Source organism: Rattus norvegicus, chromosome X (genome assembly GCF_036323735.1).
Source record: "Rattus norvegicus strain BN/NHsdMcwi chromosome X, GRCr8, whole genome shotgun sequence".
Lineage (NCBI taxonomy): Eukaryota > Metazoa > Chordata > Mammalia > Rodentia > Muridae > Rattus > Rattus norvegicus.
Genome location: NC_086039.1, coordinates 101,348,738 through 101,366,255, shown reverse-complemented (window position 1 = coordinate 101,366,255; position 17,518 = coordinate 101,348,738). Strand labels below are relative to the sequence as shown.

The window sequence follows — 17,518 nt, the reverse complement described above, 5'->3', positions numbered from 1 at the left end:
CTGTGACTCACTGCCTGACGAGCAGCTTTAGAGACTCTGAACCCCACAGCATGCCTTTCAGGTAATTAAGCACTGGGACTATGCCCACAAGTTTATGCTTTTCCTCATTGCTTCTGGGGACATTTTGTCATCACCCCTTCATTTTTATTTTGTCAAAACAGCAGAGTAAAAATAGGGGATTTAGGAACTATTATGCTCTACCCAAGTCTGGTGATGTAGTTCAAACTGGCATTTTTGCCATCTATCTTAGGCAGGTCTAGTCCATCCAATTGCCAGGAGTATTCTCAGCAAACACTTCCCCATTGTGTTCAGCAGCAACAAGGCCATTGATGATGATGTAGACGTTTATTAGAACACGAAGAGAGGAATATCCTACAAATAATTCTGGAGGATAGGCTACTTGGAGGCAAATGCAGAAATTCATGGAGTAGCATGCATTAATTATATGTTGGCTAACAAAAGGTTAAGCATTTGGACTCAAACTTCCTATTAGACTCTCCCAAGCATGCGGGCCACCCACCAGTTGCAAGGCATGATGACACGACAGATGACTCGACCTCCTTGGTAGCAGTAGGGGTATGGGTAGTAGCCTAGTAAAGGTTCACAGACCCTGCGGCAGTAGCGGTTGCCTCGACGGCAGTAAATACAACAGTAACCTCTCTCATCCAGCATGGGATCAAATTCGATTCCATTTTCAGTCTGAAAGAAGAAGAAGAAGAAGACAGTGTTGGATGGAGAACTCTTTAGGAGGAGGTCCTGCCAAGCAAGAGCATACTATGTGACTCTGAGTTGGGGGTGGTGGTGGTGGTTGATGTGACATTAAATGTCTTAGCCAAATCATGGAGATGTTGCCATGCCATCAGAATTGGTTTTGAGCACACTCCCTGGAGAGTCTGAGTTTCTTAAGTATTTGTTAAATCTGTGATAATTTTTCCAAGTGTTTGAGAGGTAGTAAGTTTTATGAGAGTTCCTTTGTTTCTGCCCTAACATGAGTGCAGTGGACAGCACTCACATAGTCATTAACAGGAAGGTCTTCCTCGCTTGCTTGTCTGGTGCGGCGGGTCTTCTCCACCTTCACTTGTGGGACCACCCATTGCTCATTCTGGTCAATCCCTTTTTTTTCGCTGGTAGGAAAGTGAAGATCTTCACCATCCTCCTCAAAGTCCTGTAATTCTGAAACTAGGATAAGAAATACAAAATTGAGATGCCATCACTTTGCAAGCATTTCCGAGAGGAGGGTTAAGGAGGACAAAAGTTAAGGAGAGCTATTTTTGTCTGCCCTTTGACTGGGATAATTTAGGCACGCATGGGCTGCATTTCCTAGCTGTTTAAGTGGATAGGTTTAGAAACTATTTGGCTTCTCACCAACTTCATCGCTTGTTTGGCATCAAACATTTACTCCTTTTCTTAGTAATAGAATCAATTGACAAGACAAGGGACTTCCGTCTCCCTCAATTATTTTTAGCTGCAAGTGATCCAAAATATTTCTTGATTGTCTGATTTGATTTGGTATCAGTTGCCTTCCCATCAATTCTCTTTTGCTTCTCAATTTTTTAGTTTATGTTTTTTTCATATATAGATGTTTTGCCCAGCATGTATGTCTGTGCACCACACACATATAGTGTCCACAGAGGGCAGAATAACCCTAAGTATCAGATAACCTAGAACTGGAGTTGAAAATGGTTGTGAATCACTAAATGGGCACTGGGAATTGAACCCTGGTCCTCTGCAAGAACAACCAGTGTGTTTAACCAGTGAGAAATCTCTCCAGCACTGCCCCCCTTCTCCCCGCCCCATGTCTCATTTATTTTCAACTTAGGTCTGTGGAAGACTTGCTGAAAGTATATGTCCCTGCATATTTTTTCACTCCTTTTCTTGTTATCTTATACAACTGTGGTCCAACTGTCAAAACTAATAAGTAAGCATTGGTTCATTGCTATTAATTAAGCTACAGATTAGACATCGATATTTTCATCCTTGTTTTTTGTTTTGCAGCATCCAAGTCCAGGATACCAGATTGCATTTGTCACCTTTAAAAATAACAATAACAGCAAAAAAGCACAAAATAAACAACTCCAAATAATTCTAATAGAGGCTTGCAGTGTTGGGACTGTGCTGCCTTGAATAATATAGTAGTCTTTGTGCAAGATGAGGGAGGCCCAAGTCTGTGACACCTAGACAGAATAATGTGTCTAGGGACCTTCATCTTCTCAAATTGAAGGTTGTACTTTTCTGCTCTGGACCTCTAACCTTCTATCCCATTTATAGTGATCCCTTAAACACACACACACACACACACACACACACACACACACACACACACACACGCCACATACCACACACCACAAACACACACACACTCACAAACACACACACATGCATATACCACACACCACAAACACACACACACACACTCAAAAACACACACACACACCACATACCACACACCACAAACACACACACACTCACAAACACACACACACGCATATACCACACACCACAAACACACACACACACACACACACACACACACACACCCCACACACACACACCCCACACCACATACCAAACACCACACAAACAGGATTGTCCTTAATTCTAGGGTAGAATGCCATTTGACATGCGAATTCTTGAGACAGTCGTGTACTTGTTTGGTCTCTACTCTCTCCAGTTCTTGGGTTGGGCCCACTGTGGTTTTGAGAAATAGTCTGGTATCCCTGCTGCAATGAATATAGATGTACAAAGAAAGATAGATTAGCTTTCTGCTATCACTGGTCACATTACGGTGGTGTTACCTTTCCTGAGATATTTTAAAAGCCTGTCAGCATTAATTTATCTGATTTATAACTTGGCTGTGAAAACTTCCCTCTTCACCACAGTCAGCATATACAGTTTCTTCCAAGAAGGTATAAACTGATCATTTGTTTTCATAGAAATGTGCTCTCTCAATGCTGGAAACATTAACCTGTTACAATCTTCTTTTTTTTTCTTTTCCTTTTTTTTTTTTTGAGATAGCATATTGCTCTGTAGCTTAGATTGGCCTTGAACTCAACATCTTCCTGCCTCAGACTCCTGGGCACTGGGAATACAGATGTGTACCACTATGACTAGCATGTTACCATCGTTGGAAGGAACAGACTGGGGACAGGAGACCACACCTGCTATTAGAGTGGGATTGATCCAGTACATAGTCACATTGTCGCAAATCTCCAGAATTTTAGAATTTTTCAGGAAGTCTCTGTTTTCAATAGGCTTTTCTGCAGGAACCCAAATCACTGACTGTTCAAAGAACGTTGTAGTAATTTCTTCATTCTGAAAGAAGAAAGTAGGTTGGACTTGGGATTGTGGAAGAATAGTGGGGCCAGTTCGATGATACGGAGTACTGAAACCCAGGATGTTTTGAGCCTGGGTTGCAATGCTATGGCTGGTTGCTCATGAGCTATCTCCATGTCATGCCAGCAGTAGGTGCACACAGAAGAGCTAATGACCACACGATCCTTTCCTTCTGGGTCTGGCTGCAAGACTACTCACTAAAATAAGGGCTTCACCTGCCATCATTTTCCTTGAAAGGCTTTTCATGGTGTTCTGGGCACTCCCTGGGCCACATAAGCTTTCATTTGAGCTTGTACTATGAGTGATTTATATGTCTCCCCTTTAAATGGGCCAATACTTGCCATGGTTTAGTAGTGTAGCTAAGGCTGGACCCAGGATTTCACCTCAAGATGGAAAAAAAAACAAAGCAAAACAAAAAAAACAAAAAACAAAAATCCTCTCATAATTCAAACTAGTAAGATCTGTTAAATTAACCTATCATCTTAGATTTACAAGAAATCTGGCTTTCCCTATTTTAAAGTCTTCCGCTTATGGGAAGTCAACTCATTAATCCCATTCATTCTAGATGCTTAACATTTATCTCACACAGGGCTCTGGTTCACAGCACTTTGCAGTTTTGTTAAAAATATCTTCTCTTCCCCTTCTAGTGCCACCAGTAGTTGCCTCGAATACCCAGTTCTTACCAACTTGTCAAAGCAGTTTCATCGCTTTACTCCTGCTCTTCATAGGGACTTTTCCTCCCCTCTTTTGTTTCTTCCTGGCTTTTCGAATTTTCAGTGTGTTTATTTATTCACTTAAATATGTCTTTGTGTAATTTTTCTCTGAACCATTTACAACTTTCAAGTCCTGGCCCTTTTGCCCTTGAGTCTGTAAAGACCTTGGAACACATTGAAAGGGATTGCAGAAAATGAGGTTGATGTGTTCCCTAGCATTGTTAGCAAACTCGGGGCTATTTAGATACTGACTCTGCATATTTTCCAGGTGCACACCCTGAACACCGTGCTGAGGGAAGTCCAGAATAAGAGGGCTTTTGTAATTTTCCAACCACAAACTTTTGTTGCATTAAAAGAGACCTGTAGTGTGACATTCTGTTTTCTTGGAAACAGGGTGATTTTACTATCATGAGGTGAATATGTGGATGATTTTAAAGATCTTACCAAATTAACAGAAGAAGAAACCATTAGGGCCCAGTGAAGATATGGGCCTTCGTTCCTACATCACTTCAGAACAATCCTATTATATATAGCTTTAGGCTCTCATTGCTGCCTGTCTGTACAGAAACAGGAAATGTTTTCTGTAAACATTTTCAGATGATTTTTTATGTAGTTGCTTTCTAAAATATGTTTATCTATTGTGTGTTGGGGAAGCAGGGTCCATATGACAGTGCACGTGTGGAGGACAGAGGACAGCCCTGCAGGAACTAGTTCTCCTTCTTTTATGCAGATCCTGGGAATTGAACTTGGATCATGAGGCTTGGCTCTGGGTGCCTTCACCTGCTGACTCTTCTCTCTGGCTCTGTAGTACCCGTTAAATCCCAATCTTCTTTCACGTTATCATTGCTTCCATACCACTTCCTAATTTCTTGGAAATCAATCCATTTTTCACAAGCATCTAATATAAGCATATTAGAAACAAAATGAAACTCTACAAAATCTCTCACTACCATAGGCCTCAGCAGCAAAGCATCCCCTCTGGAGACACTTTCTTCTTCTGATGGGCAATTCTAGGAGTAGGGGTCTGTAACTTTTCTAGGCACAGGGAAAACAGTGACATGGGAACTAACAACAGCTCTGGGGAGTCTTGGGTGAGGGAAAATAATGCAATCCCCCAGCACTTCCCATAAAAGACAAGGAAAAGAAGGTCATGAAAAAGAACTTGGGATCAAGAAGAGAATGAGACTCCAATGTCTATAGAGTCCATTATGCCACTGCCACAGTCCCACCTTCGATTTTCCAATTTTAAACACAAAACCAAACTAAATGAACCCCAAAGAACCTCAAGGACAGTGAGGATTGGTGTACTTTAGGTGGGTGATAACCCCTCTCCCATGACTTCCTGAGATCATTCATTCACTAATTGGAGCAGGGGCTTAGTCATTTTAGTTTAGTGGATCCAGAGAATTCATCTTAAGTTGACGTTCTCTGTCTTTTTTTTTCTTCTGAGAACTTTGGATTATTAAGCACGGTAAGGGAAACAAACAGAAACCTTTAAGGTAGGTGAACATTTGGAGCATGACGGAAGTGGTATGATCCTCTTGTAGCCTTGGGACCAATTTCCCACCTTAAACACAATTTCTTTTAATTATTTAATTTTAAAATTATTTTAGGTATATGTATGCATGTACGTCTGCTTTACCAGAAGAAGGCATTGGATCTTCTGTAACTAGAGTTACAGATGGTTGTGAGCCACCATATGAGTGCTGAGAATTGATAACTTGGGTCCCCTGGAACAGTTAGTACTCTTAGTCTCTGAGCGAGCTCTCCAGCCCCTGTTTTTATTATAATTTTAGTTTTGGGTATGCATGAGTATATTTGTTGGGATATAAATGTGCATAAGAATGAAGTTGCCTCTGAAGGCCAGATGTGGTGGATAGCCCTGGAGCTGGAGTTACAGACAGCTGTGAGCTGACTGATGAGTACTGGGAATTGAACTTAGAATCCCTGAGCCATCTCTCCATCCCTGGACTCATTTTCTTCAAGTTTTTCTCATACTCATGATTACTTTTGTTCCTCTGATTAATTCCTCTCACCAGAAATTATTGGTTCAGGAACAAAAAGTATTTTTTTATAGGTATTCGGGTATAAAAGTATAGTGTTATACCCCAAACCACAAACGTCATTTTCTTAAAAGGTCTCAGTTAAAGACCTTAATCTGCTACTCACTAGCTGTGTACTTTCAGCAAGTCACTCTTTGGTACTAAATCCCAGATCCTATATCTGACAATGGGGATAACAATAATCATAATAATCCTATCTACAAGACTGAGGATTTCATGAGAAGAGAACATCTAGTTCAGTGACCGGCCAGTGAATGATACCTTTTAGTACGATCATTGTTCTCACTCACATACCTCATCTATTTCCTCTTCTGGTTCAGAAAATTCAGGAATCACTTTGATTTGAGTTTTAATAAAGCATTTTTGAAGACCTACAAAGTAGATGCCAGTGTATCCCTATAAAACAAACACAACAATAATACAATTAATTTCCTGTGCTTGTTTCAATTAATGAGTCCCATGACCTATTAGGTCCCCAGCCTAGCAAATTTTGAATTCCAAGGAAAGGCTTCCTTGTAAATTAAATGAAGGTTAAAGGCTATTTTTTTTTAACGCGATGCAATTATTGTAGTATTTTAAGGGAAAAGCTTCAGGGGAAACAGTCAACTCACGTTTTTAAAGTCATGGACTTCCAATGTTTCATCGGTGCCATTTCCACTTCTGAATATTTCTGTTCTGGTTATGGGATCAATTTCCATGGAAATCTTCTTCTTCTCGCCATTGCTGTAGAAAGTGTGCTCCATGCCATAGGTCTGGGGAGCAGAGGAAGAGAAAGAAGCTCGAACACAGTCGGGGTGCCTCTTCATAAAAGGCTTTCACTGGGCAAATATCTGGGCCATCATCTCTCTTCAGAACCTTCGCACTGAGGGGTTATCTCAGCATCTTACCATTGGACAGTCTCTAAAACTTGGGATTAAAATGAGGTGCTTTTTGGTGCTCAGGGAATCCCTTCAGAGTCAGTGTTTTGTATTTAAGCCAAACAGCTGAACTAATTATGAAGCATCCCAATGGTTTTATTGGCAACCTTGGCTAAGGAGCAAACGATAGTCTGTAAACCAGCCTGTAAAGTATTTTCCCCTTGTGTTAAGCCTAGGGATCACCTCAAGCCTATGCTGTTTCCTTTTCTAAGTGTTCTGTGATTGCTCTTCCCATCCTTTCCATGACATCCATTATGTCCTAGAAAGAGATGTGAAACCATTTAGAGTGGTTAGGCATTACTCTCTATTCCCATAGCCAGATTTTATTAGTGTCCCAACAGTATTGTGTTTGCCCTTTTTAGAACCTCAAGATGTTACTGGCCAATATTAACCCATAGACTTATCCTATACCAATTTATATCTCTTCGTTAAAAATTTAGCAGTCACCTGCCTTCCCTTAGCCTTCTATTTTATAGGGTAAAACTCCCACTCAAGTTATTGCTGAGTTAGGTTTTTAAAATGTGATTCTATTGTTTTCAACTTCTGTAGATCCCTCTGGATAGATAGCCTTTGGTGACAGGGTAAAGTGCCATAAATTAACAGAACCTTCCAAGGAGAGTGCTTCTGAAAGGCTGTTTATCAAGCCTTTCTTGAGTGGCTGAAACAAATCCCCAAACTTCCTTCTGCTCTCTAAAAGAGACAATTCTCTCATCACGGACCAAGAGGCCCAGCCACATGATGTATTCTATTTCGGGATTGATCATGCAACTTATAACTTAGAACATATTTGGGGCTAGAATCCAATCTGAACTCCGGAGGAGTCTGATCTCTGTGGTAAAGCATGCTGGAGTTGATGGTGCCATTTGCAAGCCTGGGTGTCTCCCGGTGGCCTGGAGGCCTTTCCCTGTTAGGTTTCTGCACATTCCCTTGTCCTTCCGAAGAAGCAAGTTGCCTTCGGAGCCAGTGTTGCTTTCTAATAACACAGTTCCTAGTGGCACCCTCCTCCTTCAGTTTCCATTGGGTTGGGTTGTTTTTAGTGTCTGCTGATGTGCGTGACAGCATGTTAGTTTAACCTGGTCAAAAATTTCCCAACTCAAATAGAAGAACAAGTTGGATGTGTTTGTAGAAACAAGTGTTACTTCAAGCATGAAAAGTCTCATGGAGCCACTGAAAAGAAAACAGAGGCAAAGCCATTTTACCTCCCCATGCCCTGGAATAAGTACCTTAGACATGAACAGTGATTACTTGTTGAATAAGTATTGTTATCAGTGGTACACTCTCATCTTTCCCAAGGAATGTATTGAAGAATTGGCCAGGTATTTTTGTAAAGGAAAGGAAAAGCGTATCGAGAACTTTCCAGCAACCACACAGTTAACTTGGGAAAGGCAGTCTTTTTTGTAACAGGTAGAAAACTCCTTTAGGCTTGTTATTTGCTTCTGCTTCTAAATATCCTCTCAGTTTCAGCTTTGGTGCCAGCTAGAGAAGAGAAACTTCTAGGTATGGCAAAAAAAGCTCTCAGTCAGTTGGCTGACTTAAGCAAAGGACAGAGGCATCCACTTCAGACACAGCCTTGTCAGGTTTCCCAATAGGGGGCAGTTTCGTTAGAAATACTATCCATTGTGGAGACAAATGTTGACAGTGCTAGCCACCAGGGGCTGGACTGGGGTGTTTGTTTCATCAGTAGCACCACTGATGGATTATTGCATGGAAAAATTGGGTTAGAGACTAGGGGATATTGGACTGTGGCCTACCTGGGCAAGAGAAAGAGAAAATACAGACTGCATTTTCAATCATCAGTAGAAGACTATGGGACTGTGCTGGTGACATTTAAAATTTCAGTGTACTTCTGTGGAATGACTTTTCCTGCACTGTTGGCAGTGCACTTTACTTGGACACCTTTCTGGATGAGCACTATTGGAAACTGCCAAGCTCAGCAGATCTTCATTATTTTCAACATTTCTGCAAAGAATTGGGTTTTCGTTTGTTTGTTTGTTTGTTGTTTGGTAAGGGAAGAGGCATCCATGTTAATTGTACCTATTAATCATCATGTTGATTTTGTATTAGCAATGGTAGCTTCTTAAACAGAGTGAGATCAGAATGATTTCATTTGTGTTTGAATCCTTAGTGTGTGGGAGGGTGCAGGAGTAGGGAGCTACATATTCACCCAGATGGAATTCTGCTATCAAAGGTGTCCTTTTGAAACAGACTGTCCTTTGTCTAGGAGGATGATGCCAGCGACTTACTTTGGACTGTGTGGGGATGGCTTTGAGTAAATCCAGACATACTGTCTCACTTAGGTCCCCGTGGAGCTCACTACTTGGGTAATGGCTATGCAAGCTTCACTGGCCCATATGACGACTGAGCTCATGCCTTTGGCATCAGAAGGACTTTGCTGTCTACTAAGATCCTGGGCTCCCCAGTTGAAGATGAAGAATTAAATGCCTTTGCCCTGTCCAGGAACAAACTAAAGCAGAGACAGGATGGCTGACCTTAGGAAGGTGTGATTGGGCTCCATGCATCTCTCCTTAGACTTTGCCCCCAACTTAGCTTTATTCCAGGAGAGCAAGGACAGCATGTGACATGAAATGGGCCCTTGCCAAATTGGCAAATGGATGAGCCCCTTTTCTGGTATCTCCATACCCTGTCCACTTTGCATCCTCATAGCCTTTTTTCCATGCCTTTCATTTCCATCTGTCCCCTTGTCTCCTGTCTAGACAACCAGGAATCTGCCAGGGCTTTAGGGATCTTATGGAAGAGAAGAAACCGATCTGACAAATGATTTTACATTTAATTATTAGCAACGGAGAATACATTTGCCAATTTGAAAAATGGAGTGCAATGCTTCACTCAAAGGAATAGGGTTGTAGTGGTGCATTTTAGGTACTGTGATACCAGGAGCAAGAGATATGGGGAGGGGTGCTCAAGGCTTCCAACACAATCCAAATGGGTTCTTACTAGCCTTATAAGGGCTGGAATAGGACATAGAGGCCAGTGGGATAATGGGGGTATGACAATGTGTACAAAGATGGGACTGACAAAGTATGGGGGAAATACAAATCCATTTTTATTCCCTGTCCAGGAACTCTGTCCTCAGTCCAGTTAAATCTTCCATTTGGGTAGCCAATAAGCCCTGACTTCCTCCTGCAATAGGAACACTTTCCCCTGTTTTCTTGTTTCTGTTGGTGACAGTCTCTGAGACCAGAAAAGAAAGGTTTTATAAAGAGTAAAGCTGACTCATACCTTAGTGTGATGGATCTGTTTGGGGGCAAGGAGCTGGACCCTGTCCTGACAGGGATTTGAGGACATTTGGCTTAGGTTTGTTTTTCTGAAAGCTGTGATTAATCTAGCTGCTCTTTTTTTTTCCACCTTCATTCTTTACTGTCTGTTTATGAGGTACACTCTCCAAAGATGAAATACATGCTCAGAATAGCTGGCTAGCAGGTGTTAGGCTGGCAGAAAGGAAAGAGAAGGGAAAGCACTGTACCATATTATTACCAATCTAGCCTGCGAGAATTAAAGGTCCTCTGGGTATTTCTCCACCAACACAGTGCTGACAGATTATTTCTTATGCATAGTTGGCCTTCTGCATCTTCAATCACCAGTTCTCAGCCCTGAAAAAATTGGCATAAGCAGCCAGACATTCCTTTTTAAAAGGAAGGAAAGAAGGAAGAAAGGAAGAAAGACAAGAAAGAAAGAAAGAAAGAAAGAAAGAGAGAGAGAAAGAAAAGGCCATTTCTTCCACCTACCAAATTGAGATACTAGAGAAGTTTTCTTGTATCCACAATCCTCTCTCTAATTCCCAAATTCAGTTGGAGATCAGGAAAGAATTCCCAGAAAAGGTTCTAGTTTTAATGTTAGTTCTTTCACCTACAAGTTGTGTGACTTTGGAGAAGTGTGTCTTTAAAGGTTTAGTCCTGTCTGTATCCCCTCTCTAGTTGCAATGTTGGGTTGTTGGCAAATCCATTTTTTTCTCACTTTTGGTCTGGTCCCTGTCAGGTTGCTTGGTGGATTGCAACTACCTGTTGATCGCCTGAGCTTCTCCATTTCAGCCACTCATGATAGTTCTACTTGAAGACAACACTTGCTTATAAAGTACTCAGTTAAACAAATACTGCCTTAGGAATAAGGAGTAAATATTCATAGCACTTGGAATCTAGCTTCATAGAAATTGTAAGGGGTATCTATGAATAGTCTAAAGTAACAACTGGCCCATTAAGGATTGTCATACAAAGGTAAAATTTGAATCTTGCAAAGAAAAGAAAACGAAGAGATGCCTTCTTTCCCAAAATGCTGATGTGGCGGCATCTGGTGAAACTCAGTTCCCTGCTTAAGAGATTCCAGCTACATCTCCAGCTTTTCCCTTGAGGTTTTAAATGCTTCTCCCATTCCTTGTTTCAACTGTCAGAGTGTTGTGTTAGATGCCTAAGCAATCTAGAGAGAAAAGTTGTCCCCTGTGTGCTTAAAGATGACTTAAGAGACTTGGTCTGGAGCTAATGCTGGTTGTTAAAAAAAAAAGTCACAAGGAAAGATGGGCTTACACTTGGCAAGGAAGTTTCCTTTGTGCAAAGGAGTTTCAGCCCAGAATGATTGATCTTGGATGTGAAACATAAATGAGACTGTTTCAGTGGTCTTCTGCAATTGGGGTTGCATGGGCAGGATGCTCCCTTATCTTCATGACCTCTCATCTCATCCAACTAGAATATGGAACTTGAAGGAGCGTGTCCAAGAATATGCTGATTGTTGGGGAGTGGGTGACCATCTCCCAGCAGCACTAAAAATCACCACATAGCTCTGATGTCTCGCAGAGAAGCACATAACATTTCTTTCACATAACTCATTATGTTTATGTCTCATTCCACAAATGTTTTGAAGAATGGGGTACAAAATATGTGCTGTGTTTATAAACTGATGGTTTAAGAAATACAGCCTTTTTGGTTTGTTTTCTCCATGTTGCTTTGATTAGTTGAGGAATTGGCTTCTAATTCTTTCAAGTTCAATGTGGAACACAGGGAGCTTTGAGTAAGCATGTTTTTCCCCCAGTAAGTCTACTTCATAGATCTTAAGGAAGTTATTGCTTAGAAGTGGATCCTCAATATGGTGCCCTTGCGAAATCTCTGGAACTGAATATGTTTCTCCTGCTTGGTTAGGAAAGCTGAACACAGAGCCTTATGATCTTGGCTTTCTTCAAATCTCTTCAAATCTCCTAGGTATGCCTGTGGCTCAGGAAGCCTGGGGCCTGGATAAAAGTACAGCGGCTCACTCAGAATAATTTTGACTTATATTTCTCCTGGATGTGTGTGTGTGTGTGTGTGTGTGTGTGTGTGTGTGTGTGTGTGTGTCTGTGTGTACTCACATGATGTGTGATTGAGGTATACTAGGAGTCAAATATTGCTTACTCCCTTTGAGATCAGGAGTCTGGATCTTTTGTGCATATGAAAGTAGGAGGGAAGAGAAAGACTTAGTAGCATGGAAATGTCAACACCAGATGTAGGATGTTAAAAAACACTGTTTATTATAAACAGATGTTAAAGAGAAAACAAGGAGTGTTGTGGGGGCTGGAAGAGCAAACACTGAGAGCTTAGAGAAGCTCCAGGACAACAAAGGTATCACTACAAGCATGAAACAGAAAAGCATCAATAGTTCCCTCTCAACCAAAGGCTACACAATCCTCTCAAATTCCACAAGCACCTAAAGAAAAGTCCAGAAGACCATGGTACTTTTTACTTTGTTAAGCAGCCTTTCATTCCACCCCATACTTTTAAGCAGAGAGAGTCTTAAATTTGTACAAGATGCTTGGATCGTTTTCCTCTGGAAATATTCTTCCCAGACTAATCTGACTACTTTTTAATTTCCCTGGATTCTTAACTGCTCAGATACAGGTCTAGTCAGAGTCTTAGTTTCTAGGAGGTACATGGCTAGCCTCCCAAGCTGCTTGCCTGGGACTTAGAAGGTAGTAGTTGAGTGATAAAGAATGCATGCTGCTACCTGCTCTCCAGATTTACAGTGATCCCAACCTGATTTTGTAGTGAAGTCCAGGACTTATGTAAGAAAAATACCTATATTGCAATTTCTTGTTGGAATAGAAAATAAACAGTACTTGTTCATGGTAGAAAAACTTATCCTAGGAGATAGGTAATGTGTTTTATCTGCACTTTTTCATAATAACTTTGATCGCTCATTTGCACTCTTTTTGGTGAAAATTATATATCTTAAGATGAATTACTTCATGAGCACTTTAATTTGTTTTTCTTTTAGAATAAACTTTAATCAATAGCACATCCCACCTTTTTCATGTATGTACCGCCTGAATTTTTTGTTTGGCTTCAGGAATGACAGAATTACTTTTTGAAAATCATATTTAAAAGAACAGAAATTAGAAACAAAGGTAGCATAATTGGAAGATAAGGGAGATCATGAACTCAGCTAGGGAGTGTGAATTCTTACAAGATAAAGGCAAGATCTCCTGAGTCACTCCCTAGGCATTTATTACCGCACTGAGGCAAATGCCATGGTAAGATTAGAAAAACACATTAATACTGTTAGAATGACATTTATACTGCCAATGAATACAAGAAAATAGGAAAGGCTATGTGCTTTCTGTTCAGACAGGTATCTATGAATGGTCAAGAAGATTAGCTCCCTACCACATCCAATGAAGGACTTATATTTGCAGCAACTTAAATGATTTATGGTTCTGTATATAATTATGGTCCTCATGCAATTTCCAAGAGAACCACTGATTCAACTTTTGGGGTAGCATATCACTTTCAGAATTAGCTAAGTGGTAGTGGAAGTAAGTAATTGTGCTGGAATGAATGTTGGCTCTCGATTCATTTTCTGATGGTGGTTTCTTTGCACACCTTGCTAACCTTAACATAGTTGGCTTCCCTAGAAAGACATCAGAACAGTAAATAGTTCAAAAGCAGCAGGGCAGTGGGGGTGGGCTAATAGGAGTAGGTGATGCCTGAAAACCTTTCTGGAACATGATGTAAATAAAAAGGGAAACAAAGAACTAGGCTTGTTTGCTCTCCCTCCCACTTAAACTTTATAAGGTATCCTTTGAGACTAAATACAAACAGGTATTGCAGCAGAGGTAGGGAGTCCCAGGGTGGCTATGCCTTACTTTTTGGGTTTTCTGTCGGACACTTAGCCAGCTTACTCTCTTTTTCTCCCCCTTTGTCTGTCTTTCCCCATGAACTCTTTGCTCCTATTGCACCTTTGGCTCCTAATGGTCCATGCCAAACCATTTTCTTCTGGTCTCATTCTCCCTCCAGGATCTCTGCCTGCCTTTTCTTTTCTCCATCTGCTACCAAGTAGAAATGAGTATCTCATGACAAAAAATTAACTACAACACCTGCAGGAGCTGCAGCAACGACAGTGACCTACAAATAGAGAAGAATATGGCAAAGCCAGAAACCTGTCTTCATGGGTTTGTAGCTCATCTCATTTTCATTCAAATATTAATTGCTAGCAAGAAAAGACTACAATTTTTTTGTGGGTCACACCTAAACGTGTCCACTGCACACAAGCTCAGAAATAACAATAGCATGGTAGGACGAGAATGCAGATTACAATGGCAACCAAGTTTCACCAAATGTCCTCAGTGTCAGAAGTTTCTTTGACATACCTGTGATTAATGACTTAGAGCTCCTTGTATCTACCTGTGCCATTAGTATCTCCCTGGGACAATGGTTGTGACTGCTGAGGAGACGAAAGGCTCTAGTTCTTCTGGTTAAGTAACTAATAATTCAGAACTCAGGTATGAGAATCGCTTCCTTGACAAGGACAGGAACTTGCTGCCTGTCCTCACAGCAGATGTGTTAAGTGAGAACATAATCACTGAAAATCATTCACTGCCATTCCGGGTGGTTTCTTCTTATGTGACTGTCGGGTTACTTTTCCATCACTTTCTGCCCAGATAATGGAAAGGAAGATGGAAAGTATATTTTTTTCTTTCTTACATAAAAAGAAAAGCTTCCAGGAGATTTAACTCCTTAAAGTCAACCATAAAGGAGTGGGTCAGTTTATCTCCCGTCACTACTAACTAAAATGTAGAAACAATTTCCTCTCGTCTAAATAAGCAAATGAAAGGAACCTTGATATCATTTCCTATGCCCCCACATGAATAAAAGAGGATGAAAAGACTTTTCATTTTCAAATTAATTTACATGTTAATCCCTAATTAAATTCAATCAAACTCAGAAAAGAAAACACTGGATAAGTTTCTGTTACTTACCTTCTTGGATACCTCGGGCCAGAAGTGTTTGCTCCCCCAAAACAGGACAATTAGAGTTAAGGCCAGGATACCAAACACTAGTCCACAAATCTTCAGTGATTTACGTATCTTCTTAGATTTCAGAGCTTCTGCCTAAGCAAAGAACAGAAAGGATGAAACAATGTACAATAACCCTCAATAGAGCAAGCCATAATTCAAAGTCTCCTTCAATTTCACTTTCTAATGTTCACTTTGCAGTACGATAAATCTGCAAAACCATGCTTCTGCTCAAAAGGGAAAATATATGAATCAACTTACATTTAGAATGTGACAGCCCTCACAGTTCTCTGGAGGATTCTTTGCCATGGTCTCCCAGCACACAGTGCTCTTTCCTTGCTTTGAGAGGACTGAGAGACCACTGCTGAGGTGGAGTTGCAAGTGAGTCGGCTAACAGATGCCAGAGGAGAAGCTGAATTTATATGGCTCAAATATGTCATACCAGAGCCGGAGGGAGCCCAGGGGGCTCCCGTGCTACGATTTGTTACATAGATATACCCATATATGTATATAACTTCTGTGCACAGAATTCCATCCAGAATGGTAAAGACAGAAGGTTATAATGAAAACTATTGTCCTGAGGGTTGGGCTGGAAGGGGATCAAGCCGAGGACACACTGAAATGATTTTTCACTATGAACTTAAAATACCAGTGGCAATACATGCTGCACACTCCAGAAATAAGCAAACAGGGCGAAAAGAGGGGAACAGAGTTCTAATTTCGTTTCCATGCAATTAAACAAGTATTTGTTGCAGGGATATCAAGTATCAGGGACTTTCCTGGGTGCTCGAGAGTCAGAAAGGAAGAAGATAGCATGTCTCACTATGTGAAAGTATTCTGAATGCCAAGACCAACGTTTATTTGACGAATTATAATTGAAACCAGGATAAAATGAAGAGCAATTGTGAGCTTTCTCTCTTCGTCTCCATCTCTGTGATTAGTTTTCTCTTCTTTAGTTGGTCTCTCAATGCTGGTATTTATGATGTTTCTTCATGCTTTTCTCACTTTAACATATACCGCTTAAATGATCGTATCCAGTCCTGGAGTTAATATATCACTTCTATAGCAATGTGACTCAATTCTGTGCCTGTAACCCAGTTCTGTCTTTTACTTTCAAAGCCATTTGAGCATCTCATGCGTCTGTATCTGGGTGTAACTCAGAAATTGCAAGCTCAGTATGTTAAGTATCAAACTCTTTCCTTTTTAACACTTACTTCCCCCAACTTACTTTCTTTTTACTAATCCTAATCTTGATTGGTGATTACAGTTAGTTTTCAGCCTACCATAACAAAGCACAGAAGAATCACTGACTTGAATATAAAAACTCTATTTCTTGAAAAATACAGTCCTTACATTTCTGGAGGCTACAGTCCATGATCAAGATGCCAGCTAGCTTTGTTTGTTTGTTTCTCCTTTCTTCCTTTTATGCATTTTATTTAGTTTTGGTCTCAGTTTCCCTTCTTCATTTCCCAGATCCTTCCCATCTTCCCACCCTTACCTGTCTTAAAAAACAGACAGGCAAATAAAAAATCTGCCAAAATACCATTGAGTTCATTTTAGGTTGGCCAGCTACTGCTGGGCATGGGGCATGCTCTTTTTGTTTGTTTGTTTGGTTTTTTTTTTGATCCAATTAATAAAATATGGAACACTTCACGAATTTGCGTGTCATCCTTACGCAAGGGCCATGCTAATCTTCTCTGTATCGTTCCAAGTTTAGTTACATGTGCTGTGGAAGCAAGCACCGGGCATGCTCTTTAAATGTGGTTTTATATATCCAGTGAGACTCCATGGGAGAAACTGATTTTTCTTTTTTGAGTGGCTGTCCACTGGAGATAGCTTCTTGGTGGGGGATGGGAGATCCCCATCTCAGTGGTGGGACTCCATCTGGTTTGGACCTGTGCAGGCCCTAGTGTAGTCGCTGGGACTTCCTATGTGCGTCAGTCCTGTCCCATTTGGAGACACTGTTTCCTTTTTCTCGTCTATCTCCTCTGCTTCTCAGTTTCTTCACCTGTTCCATATTTGTTTGTTTCATTTTTCAATTAAATTTTTTATTCTTAGTGTATTTCTTATCATGTACCCCAATCCCACTCAACTCCCCATCCCTTCATATCCACCCCTTTCCTTTGCAACCTCCCCGACAAAAGAAAACAAAAACTACCTTCCCCCCAAAACCTATCTCATTATGGAAGCCATGGTATGTCACAGTGTGTCACACAGTAC

General features: G+C 40.8%; 1 protein-coding gene and 1 non-coding gene across 2 annotated transcripts; both read right to left on the bottom strand.

Moving 5' to 3' along the window:
* Window positions 1-326: 326 nt before the first annotated feature.
* Tnmd (tenomodulin) lies at window positions 327-15,824 on the bottom strand. The gene is made up of 7 exons (NM_022290.1): window positions 15,560-15,824; window positions 15,263-15,394; window positions 6,721-6,861; window positions 6,404-6,505; window positions 3,159-3,312; window positions 1,013-1,179; window positions 327-699 (listed from the first exon to the last, which is right to left on the bottom strand). Exons 1-7 carry the CDS (start codon window positions 15,605-15,607, stop codon window positions 490-492), a joined length of 954 nt encoding a protein of 317 aa, NP_071626.1. The 5' UTR covers window positions 15,608-15,824; the 3' UTR covers window positions 327-489.
* A 1,108-nt stretch (window positions 15,825-16,932) lies between these two features.
* Window positions 16,933-17,040, bottom strand: LOC120099559 (U6 spliceosomal RNA). Its single transcript, XR_005498703.1, has one exon. It is a non-coding gene; the product is annotated as a U6 spliceosomal RNA (small nuclear RNA).
* Between the last annotated feature and the right edge of the window lie 478 nt (window positions 17,041-17,518).

What these genes read in the sequence shown, in the direction of transcription:
- Tnmd (NM_022290.1), bottom strand. Translation starts at nt 15,607, where the DNA reads ATGGCAAAGAATCCTCCAGAGAACTGTGAGGGCTGTCACATTCTAAAT. An exon ending in CAGAAGAGGAAATAGATGAG is followed by an intron (nt 3,313 to 6,403) that starts GTATGTGAGTGA and finishes TTCTTCTTTCAG; the next exon opens with AATGAAGAAATTACTACAAC. An exon ending in CAATCCCACTCTAATAGCAG is followed by an intron (nt 1,180 to 3,158) that starts GTGTGGTCTCCT and finishes TTCTTATCCTAG; the next exon opens with TTTCAGAATTACAGGACTTT.